Genomic DNA, 11,258 nt, shown 5'->3' with positions numbered 1-11,258 from the left:
CCTCAGACAGTACGGATGTTTTACTGCTATAATATAGTGTACGTGTTCATTATACATAGGATTAGCACGTAAAAACAAATAAAATGTGTTTGGAACTGTGCGCAAAAAAATGAACACAAATATATTCGCGGCAACTCGCACGCCCCGCCATGGGTACCCCACCGGCCCCGGGAGCTTACAGCACGGGCGAACGGGGAATGATGACATCACGCGCCAACTTATGGACCCCATAGCAGCCAAAGTAAGTACACGTTCTAATTTTTTTTTTGACATACAAATACTGAGGGAAGGGTTTTTGACACTTTACAAAAACAAAATAATTTTTTCAAGAAAATTTATTTCCTGCGCACTTGGGGGGGGGAGTGTCATATTTATAGGCCGCACAGTTAAAGGGTTAACCCTTAAACTGCGCAACGCGCTTGCAGGCGCACGTCTGGTTTGCACAACGTGCCTCCTGGTATTTGTATTTTTCACGTTCCATTCAAAACTCCCGTGGCTACATGGGGTTCACATCGGCTTCCTCAGGGCTGAGAAATCATGGTCCATATTGCCGGGTGTCAAGAGCCTCAGTAGTGAGTGTATTGTATACTGGCAGCAGGTTTTCTTTTAAACATGTCTCATTGAATATGACCGCATATTCTATATTTACTATCTTCTGATTTAGGGCTTCTATCCCTCTAACTATTTTCTTAGCATCAGGGCTTAGCTGAAAGAGGAGTTCTCCAAAACTCATTTTCGTAATCCTATGTTGGTGGGCTTAGTATATAAAGTATATACCTAGTATATACTAAGCCCACCAACATAGGATTGTGCCTGAACGGTAGAAGTGAGTGCCCCCAAAGATACAAAGCCAGTGTTCTCAATGCTTATATTCGTCAAGCGCTTACCCACTGCTCCGAATGGAGCAACGTGAGTAGAGAGTTTGAAAGAGTAACTCAGGTATTGGTGAACAACGGATATAGCAACGCGGAAATAAACGCTGCTATAAGAAGACACTTGGACCGATGGTATAATTCTGAACCTAGAACAGAAACCACCATACCTCCAATAAAACTATATTACAAATCAGCCATGCACAGTGAACATATAAAGAGGAAAGAATAATGAAAGAAATAATCCGTAAAGGAGTAAAAAGCATTACTCCTAACCAAAACATAGACCTGATCATATTCTACAAAACCAAGACTTCCGAACTCCTTATCAAAAACAGCCCGAAGCGGATGGAGAACCCTCTACAGCAGTCAAGCGATGTATAAATGTACACTCCCCCCCCCCACGAAGGATGTAACCTTCAATCTAAGTACATAGGTATGACGTCGAGCAAGCTGACGAGGCGTTTGACATGTCATCTTCAATCCGGTGCCCCCAGGAATCACATGAGACAAGCCCATGACATCACCCTAACAAGAGAAATGTTGAACAAAAATACCTGCATAATAGACAAAACCCAAGATGCAAGAAGATTACAAATTCTTGAAGCAATTCACATAAGAATAGAACAACCTACCATGAACAACCAAATCACGGAACTAATTACTCTACCCACCATGAAAGTAAAGACAAGACCAGAACATAACGATGCCAACATAGAAGACACTGTGCAACATAAAAGCCAATTACACCTAATTAATTTTTGTATGTAGATAGGAGCTGCCTCGTATGGGCCAATAGCCCTTCTGCACTTACCTTTGTTCTTATGTTCTTCATACCCCTATTTATCCCTTATGTATCCCCCATGTTTTTAGCTTTATTGTCTTATAACCTGACCCAGTGCGGGTATAAATCAACCCGCAACAACAACATCTGTCATTTGGTTGTTGTCATGAGATGACAACAACATCTCTTTCCAGGCGATTAACGATGCATAAGCAACAGGGCTCCATTAAGGAACATATAATCTCTTCCCACAACCAAACCATCACCAGAGAAATCTTAGCAAACAACACAGAAATCATCGATAGATACAGCGATAGCAGGCGGCTTAACATCTGCGAGGCACTACACATCAAGAAGTCAACACCAGCAATCAACAGCCAATTAATGCACAACTATATTCTACCCACTTCAAGACTCCGCTCCAATATAGAAGCATCAAGAAATATGGGCCAATAGGCCCTCTGCAATTACTTCCATTCTTACCTTAAATACCCATTGTTTCGTGTTCTATCCTGTGTTGAAAGTTTCGTTCACCTCATCCAAAATTGTTGTAACATATCACCTCACCCAAAAATGCGGGTATAAAATGAAAAATATATATATATTTTAAGTTTTCAGCTGTTTAAATCATAGCATAAGGAAGAACTCTGTTTAGTGTTTGCATGTAATAGTTGTGTGTGTGTGTAAACTAAAAGTCTTTGAAAATGTAATAAGTTATTACAAAACGCGTTCAAGTGTCGCGTCAGACTAGAAATACAAATGAATTTTGGAGAATTGATTTTTCAATTACCATCAACAGTGAAAAGAAACATAAGAAAGATCGAGAAAATTCGTGTTAGAATTATTAATCTTAATTATATATATATATATATATATATATATATATATATATATATATATATATATATATATATATATATATATATATATATATATATATATATATATATATATTTATATATATATATATATATATATATATATATTATTAAATATGACCGAAAAAGTAAGATTAATAATTCTAACACGAATTTTCTCAATCTTTCGTACATTTCTTTTCACTGTTGGAGGTAAATCAAAAATCAATTCTCCAAAATTCATTTTTATTTCTAGTCTGACGCGACACGAGCGCGTTTCGTAAAACTTATTACATTTTCAAAGACTTTAGTTCACAAATACACAACTGAATAGAACTTACGCATCTCCGATTTTATATCTACATTTGAGTGAGGTGGAAGGGGTGATGTGGCATTAACACAAGACAGAACAAGATGTGGCATTAATAGGGTATTAATTTCATCAACACAAGACAGAACAAGAGTATTAATAGGGTATTAATTTCATCAACACAAGACAGAACACGAAACAATGGATATTGAATAGAAGTGTTTGTAGAAAGCCTATTGGTCCATATTTCTTGATGCTTCTATATTGGAACGGAGTCTTGAGGTGGGTAGAATATAGTTGTGCAATAATTGGCTGTTGATTGCTGGTGTTGACTTCTTGATGTGTAGTGCCTCGCAAACGTCAAGCCGCCTGCTATCGCTGTATTTATCGATGATTTCTGTGTTGTTTACTAGGATTTCTCTGGCGATGGTTTGGTTGTGGGAAGAGATTATATGTTCCTTAATGGAGCCCTGTTGCTTATGCATCGTTAAACGCCTAGAAAGAGATGTTGTTGTCTTGCCTATATACTGTTTTTTTTGGAGCTTACAGTCCCCAAGAGGGCATTTGAAGGCATAGACGACGTTAGTCTCTTTTAAAGCGTTCTGTTTTGTGTCTGGAGAGTTTCTCATGAGTAGGCTGGCCGTTTTTCTGGTTTTATAGTAAATCGTCAGTTGTATCCTCTGATTTTTGTCTGTAGGGATAACGTTTCTATTATCAATATCTTTCAGGACCCTTTCCTCCGTTTTATGAGCTGTGGAAAAGAAGTTCCTGTAAAAGAGTCTAATAGGGGGTATAGGTGTTGTGTTAGTTGTCTCTTCAGAGGTTGCATGGCTTTTCACTTTCCTTCTTAAGAAGGAAAGTGCATGGCTTTTCCACTTTCCTATCTTCCTCTGAAGTAATCCTCCTCATAATTTTTGCACCATCAGCAAACAACGAGAGGAACGATTCTATACCATCTGTGAGATCATTTACATATATCAGAAACAGCATAGGTTCAAGAATTGAACCCGCAGGTGACACTGGTGACTCCTCGCCAATCTGAGACCTCACCCTTCACAGTGACTCGCTGTCTTCTGTTGCTTAGGTGCTTCCAAATCCAATTATGTACCTTCCCTCTCACTCCTGCATTGACCACTGGCAACAATACACACAGTAACACCAGCACATGCATCACCACTAGTGAACACAATCTCACCAGCAACAACACCGCACACAGCACATCTGATGACTAACACCCTCACGATGGATAACCACGGTGAAGAAAATCTCCCTATCCTTCAATGGAACTGCAATGGAGTTCGCGGTAGACCTTATAACATTATACAATACGCTCGTAAACACCAAACTGACGTCATAGTGCTAAAAGAGACACTGGTGGGTGATGACTTCATCCCAAGGTTCAGCGGTTATCAGAAGTTCTCCCTGCTCGTTTGGGAAAGGAAACGGGGTCTTATTACCTATGTCAGTAGCACCATACCTGCACAGATTATTAATGACCTCCACATGGGGATGAGAATGACTCACTGGGGGTAACCCTTCACTTAAACTATAATTCCCTACATATAATCAACCTAAATGTGCCACAGAATTAACTTGACCTTGACACACTATCTGAATTTATTAACGAAGAACCTACCCTGCTGGTCGGTGACCTTAATGCCAGACACCCCCACTTTGATGCCAACTGTCATCACCCCAATGTCAATGAACGGAAACTGTCACTATGTTAGGGGGAAGTGAAAACCTTAGGGTCCTGGGTGATGAACAGCCAACTCACCTCAGAGGAGGAAGATTAGACTATACTCCTCTGCTGAATGCACAAGACACGGATGCCAGTACACACATTGTGCACAGTTTATGTAGTGACCACTGGGCACTGATTACCACCATCGACATGAGCAGGAGAAGGAAAGAGACAAATAAAAGAAAAAGGTTATCACTAGGACCGAAAATAAGGCCGCACTTCATAAACAAGTTGAGTGACTGGTCTCAGAAGACATTGATACATTTGTTGATGACCTTAATAACCAAATTGAGCACTGTCTCAGAGTACCACGAAGTACGACTGGGCGAAGTAACCCTCAGAAGAAGAAAATAAAATGTATGAGAACGATAACATAAAAATGCTCAATGCACATATGTAAAGGACATGAGTAGAGAGTACCGGAGACATCCCACTGAAACAACCAAGAGCTGTTTAAAACTATGTCAAGTAGCCAGGAAAGAAAAGTTTAAAGAGTGGGAGAGGCAATGGTTTGAGTTCACTAGCTCCATTGGAAGAGAAACATCTGCAAGAAAAGTGTCGGCAAAAATTCCGATAGCTAAGGGGGGCAGAACCCGGCCTGCGGCTCACAAAGTCCCTCAGGGTAAGGCTGAGGAATATTGTATTGTGGGTTGGGGGTGTTGTCGTCGTTGATCCTTCTTTCTGGACAACCCAACCCACAACTCGGTAGAGTGCTTATACTTTACCAGGAGATCACCCTGGGCGCTTCTGGCTCTTGAAGAGGGGCTCAACGTCACACGTTTAGGGGATGCGGCTCCAGTACTTAGCCTCGTTGTCACGTGCACACACCCACTCGAGCCGCTGTGACTCTCCACTCTCTCCTTATGTGATGTGATCTCCTCAATCCCCTTTGACTTATTAGTTTTCTATTCAACCCTGTCCATAGCGGTGGTTCTTGGTTCTTTCTCTCCCTCTCTCACTCCTTCTTTACTACATCCTGGGAAGCCTCACTAGGACAAGGGCAAGCACTAGCAAATTTGAATACATTTACTGGACAAAGCACATACACAATACATACACAAATATAATAATAATAATGAATCCTACACTCTATACTATTTCAGTCAAGTTGCACTCCAACACCATCAGAACTCTATCATCAGCTTATCAAGTGGTATCCTATCTCCTGACTCACCACCTAATATTACCAACCTCCTCAAGTAGGCCAAGTCTTATAATACAATGTTGCACTATCAGCAAGAGAATATATATATCTATAAACATGTACAAGGAAAATCAGCATATGAATGCAATAACATATATCAGTATAAATGTTCCTTGATACACAACAATGATCAATCGATCACCCTATCAGTCCTAGAACACATACATCTGTAGGTAATCCAGCCTACGACTGTAACTCTATACTTCAGTATAAACACTCCTCGGCACAAGAATGGCAAACAATCACTCACCTTTCACTGCGTCTTGCACGCTAATGACAACCAAACACTCTATCAACTCCCTACAAGTAATCATTTAGAACTCTCTTCCACATCTGGAAGTTCACTACCCTGATATCTTCAGGTTCTTCCGGGTTTAACTACCAGGATCCTCTGCAGCTCCTCCAGGCTGCTACACCATGAAGTTTTCCTTGAGCAACTATGGTGCTTCGCCACTTCTACTAGGGTCCTCCACAGCTCTCCTGGCTGCTACACCATGAAGTTTCCTCGAACAACTATGGTGCTTCACAACCTCTACAGAAGCATGTGACACTCCTCTTCACTGCTTCTCCTCACAGCTCGAGGTCCTCTCCTCCACTACCTTGGAGTCTCATCAACTACTCCCTCTGTGCTGGCTTCGAAGTTCTCAGCAACTTCTTCCCCAAAGACAAACCTGCAGCCCATTGACACGCCAATAAAAATGTTTCCTTATAAACACATAGACGAAATAATCCACACAATATGTTTGCATCCAACATCTATCTGCTCTCTACATGCAGTGAGAGTGGCCTCCCCCGTTTGGGCTGGTCCATGCTCCGCCTTGCCCAGCGGGCAGCTCCTCAACTCTGGGAGGGTCCTCCACCGCCAGTCAGTTGGCTTCAGGCGGTCGACGGGAGAGGACGTGTTGCTCGTCCCTCCAGCTGTCTCTCTCATCTCCATCCTCTTATTTAGGCTTCCTGCCTTACCAAAACATGTCTAACTTATCAATAAACACTTGCTACTGTCGCTGGGCACACGACCAACTGCAAGCAATCACTATAAACTGGCTTAAATCGTGCTTACCACAGATTGTCTAGTCGAGTGCGCTATCCCTCTAACGGCGTCTGATCAGGGCGCTCCCACAGCCCACGAAAATGTCTCTGGGCGGCTTGACAAACTCTCCTCGCCGTCCAGGACTTGAGACCACAACGTTCCCAGCTCGATTCCACAGCTGGCACGTCTGCACACTTCTCTTCTCTTGGAGATATATCACTCGGGGTTCCTTTCTAACGGGAGCTCAAATGGAGCACGGCTTCCCCTTGCGATGTCTGGCACTCAAGTGAGGGTCAAAGCCCTCCAGAAGCGAGCCTCACACCTCCAGCAAATTATCCACATCTGCTAACCAGTCATTTATCTATTTTCTTATTTAACCTCAAATCGTTCATCATATCCAACCAACTGTTTTACATCTGTGTCTTCACCTCTATATTTCCTAGACCTTCTAGTCAGGTCAGGCTTGATAAAATAATTCTCAAAGGTGAGGCTCGTTTTTCGGCTACCTGGGATCATAACAGGAACACAAGTGGTGTGATGCAGCATCCTCCTCCTCCCTCCCTGCAGAAATAAGCAGGGAACGACATAATGACAGAAGAATCAGGATAACAAGAGCACACTCTAGTGATGACGAGCATGGGCAACCAATCACAGCCCAGGACGTAAGGGGGGCTATGAAAAAGGGTAAAAGTACAGCACCTGGTGAAGATGCCGTCTCCTTCGACACCTCAATGCACTGTGTGAGGTGGCTGGGAATCCACTACTCCACCTGTTTAACAAATCATTCCTAAGTAGAGTGTTGCCCACACAATGAAAACACGCAATAATGGTTTTCATGCCGAAGCCCAATGTCCTATCTGTCACATGTCATGCACTTGCAAGATGCTTGAAAGGATCATCCTAAACCGACTGTTGCACAAAATAGGCAGGCTAGGGAAGGGGGTCAATGAATTTGTTAAAGGACGGAGACAAGCAAATTGTATAGTTAATTACTTGGTTAATAACAAAGCTAAGTATTCTGTATTTGTTGACATCAAAGGAGCCTTCGACAAAGCACAAGGGATTGCGATCCTGGACGAGCTTGCATGCCTGGATGCCAAGAGGAGACTCATGAAATGGATTGAACACTTTCTCACAGGGAAGAAAGCCAAGGTCTGCTTCAATGGAGCAATCTCGAGAACAACGAGTATGGAACTTGGGACCCTGCAAGGAGGGATCTCAAGGCCCACACAAATTAACATACTTATGAACGCCATTGCAAATATTGAACTTCCGGATTTAGTACAACAAGTGGGGTATGCAGATGATGCCCAACAAGCTCCCAACTTGGGAAAATTAAACAGTCCAAAGTCCTTGGAAGGAAATGTAGTGAACTCGGTTTCACTCTCTCAACAAACAAGACAAAAGCATACTCTCATCACAAGCAGGGAGAAAATGAAGAACTACAAATTAATGGTGTAACACTTGAATGGGTTTACCACAATTGCTACCTTGGCGTCACTGTCGGCTCTAACAAGGGGAAGAAAGACGAGCTCAACTAACTCATAGGAATATGCAAAAGTCGACTCAGGGCACCGAAAAAATGACCTGGAATGGGCATGGATCCTCTATTGCTGTGCATAAAATTATGTACACAGCCTATGTGAGCTCCGTCATAGACTATGACATGCCAGTTTCGTGCACCTACTCCCAAAGTGATATAAAAAAAACTTGAAAGGATAGAAATGAAGCCATGACAATCATTCTTTGAGTCCCAAGAACTGCCAAAACATCTTATCTAAGAGAGGAGGGTCCCTCCCCAGTGTTAAAAGCCGAATTCAGGAACTGAATGCTAAGCATGCAATTAAGATAGCCAGAGATCCCCATTACAATGATATTGCCAAGAAAAAACTGATTTCTATGCTACTTTCAGGGGGGAACAGGAGAAGCAAAAAATGGCATCACAGATCAGTCTGCTATCTCGAAGAACTTCACCTGCTTGAGCAAGCTCATGAGCTCATGCCTGTAGAGAGGGGACCTTCCTGGGTGGATGACCCATACAGAATCCTTATCAATGAAATGGCAACGAAAAAGTTCAATATGATTGCTCAAGAAATGAGGCCCAATTATCTGGAGGAAATCTAAAAAGAAGCCAGAAATGAGTTAGATCAAATCTACACTGATGGGACATCTAGCTCTGTCAATGGCAGGGCTGGTGCAGCATACACTGTCATTAGGAATAATGCCCTACAACGCAGAAATGAAGGAAAAGCCCGTATTGAGAACTATGCCTCTTCATCACAAGCGGAGCTAACTTCCATTGTTATGGCATTAAAATTCCTTGAATGAAACACTAACGGTGCAGTGATCGGCACTGATTCTAAAGCTGCGCTAGAAAGCCTTACTAAAAATCGGGCAGAAAATCTTGCGATAGTCGCTGAGATCAAGAGAGCAGTGAGAGTACTAACCAATAAAGTAAGAATCGTTAAATGTGTGTGGATCCCCTCCCATGTTGGAATCTGTGGAAATGAACGAGCAGATGTGCCGGTTGCTGAAGGAAACTACATTGAATACTTCATACCCAAAACTCCTCTACAAATTAGAGGTATCATCAGGCAATATCACCATGACAAGGGTACTGTGGAAAGTAGGATAGAAGAACAAATCAGTGAATCTGAACGCTAGTACAATGTGGTTGCAGCTGGCAATCCCAATCATTGTGGACAAAGAGGAAGTGACCGCGGGAGAGAGTCAGTAATAGCAAGAATTCGTTTTGGATACAAATATCAATGGAGATTCGGAATGGAAACAACATTTGATCAGAGGCGTTGCATAATCTGTGATGAGAGGGACGGACACCGCCGTGACCACTACCTGAGAGAGTGGACATGTAGGAGTCATTAGAAATATGTGTAGAATAATAAGCCCCACATTTTTTGAGTTAGGAAAACAGTATTTGTCAAATATAGATACTGTTCTTAAACGATTCCCCCCATATTGCACCCACAAGATAACATAAGATTTTAAGGGTTGACACATGTAAATATTCTTGTTTGATAAGCTGTTGACTTGAGACAGTTAAGCAAGTTCCAGCTGTGTCTGGGTATAAGGGACGATGAACAACCCAGTGGGTTTTCTTCCTATTGGGGTGTTGTACTTGCTGCTATTTGTGATTCATCTGATCACAAATGCCATATCATTAATGCAAACACTCAAACGACAAGGCCGACGGGTACTTATCAACTGGATGCCAAGTCAAGTGGGAATAATAGGAAATGACATTGCAGACAAAGCTGCAAAACTTGCAACTAAGAGATGAAATGTAGACATTTACATACCAGAGTCTATCACAGATTAAGAAAGTAATTAGAAACAGAGCAATGCAAAAGATGTACGGTGACCACAACACAGCAGTTGCAACATCAGGATCTGCAGGTTGGTACAAGAATTCAACCAACTACGAACCACTTAGTTTGATGAAAGGGAGCAGTAGAGCAACAGAAGTACACTTACATCGCATCAGGCTTGGATACCCATGTGCATGGGAAATAGGCTTACAGGTTCCGGAAGATGAGAGGAAATGTCAGCACTGTGGAGAAATGCTCGACAGACCACTGGAACATTATCTAACACAGTGCACAGTTACAAACCCATTAAGATTTCAACTTAGATTCAAAAGAGCAGAAGAAGTTGTTAAACACATGGGGACTGAAATCTTACTGAAGCGACCATACGAGTCATAAATACTCATACTCTGCCCAAGTAAAACAGAAACAAGCAACACTTAGTGGGCCGGCCAGAGGCTTAGGGCCCGCGTAGGAATATCCCTGCAAAAAAAAAAAAAAAAAAAAGGTATGTCCACTCACAGAATGAGTGGCGCTGCCCAATAAACTCGCCTCTCAGGGCAATATTTAAAAGACACATCGAACACTGTTATGTAGGACAGACGTAAATCCTCGTATTTATGTATCTGTGTATGTAGGTTAGATTAACATTTTATAAGAACTAGAATCAGCCTCTGTGGATGATTGTTCAATAAATCACTGAACTATATGATTAACAAATCGCTATCCCTGTCCATGGAGGACAGAATAAAATGTATATATGCTGATTATCGTTGTAAATGTGTTGCCACGTCTGTGGTAGAAAAAAAAAACTACTATACGAACCAAGTGTGTGTGGCAAGTGGAGTCCCTCAGAGGACAGTAAGACAACAACTGTCTCTAGTAACATATTGCGTCACTCAACCTTGAGCAGGACGGACCTCGCAACAACGCCTTCATTCAGTACTTGTGGCGCCCCACCCATCACACGAGGGTCGAGGTTAGGAGACTGCTGGAACGTGGGTGAGCGATTGTGGGGGTGGTAGTTAGTGGAGCGAGGTTGGGGGATTGTGGGGTGGAAGTTAGTGGAGCGAGGGTGGGGGATGGTGGGTTGGTGGTTAGTGGAGCGAAGGTGGCGGGTTGGGGTGGTAGGTA

General features: G+C 42.4%; 1 protein-coding gene across 1 annotated transcript; it reads left to right on the top strand.

Moving 5' to 3' along the window:
* The first annotated feature begins 7,683 nt into the window (after positions 1-7,683).
* Positions 7,684-8,262, top strand: LOC138351565 (uncharacterized). The gene has a single exon (XM_069303358.1). The coding sequence runs from the start codon at positions 7,684-7,686 to the stop codon at positions 8,260-8,262; it is 579 nt and encodes a 192-aa protein (XP_069159459.1).
* The last annotated feature ends 2,996 nt before the right edge of the window (positions 8,263-11,258 follow it).

The sequence above is a fragment of the Procambarus clarkii genome, chromosome 50 (assembly GCF_040958095.1).
Source record: "Procambarus clarkii isolate CNS0578487 chromosome 50, FALCON_Pclarkii_2.0, whole genome shotgun sequence".
Taxonomy (NCBI): Eukaryota; Metazoa; Arthropoda; class Malacostraca; order Decapoda; family Cambaridae; genus Procambarus; species Procambarus clarkii.
Note: the sequence above shows the minus strand (reverse complement) of the source record. Positions and strands in the feature narration are given on the sequence as shown.

What these genes read in the sequence shown, in the direction of transcription:
- LOC138351565 (XM_069303358.1), top strand. Translation starts at nt 7,684, where the DNA reads ATGCTTGAAAGGATCATCCTAAACCGACTGTTGCACAAAATAGGCAGG.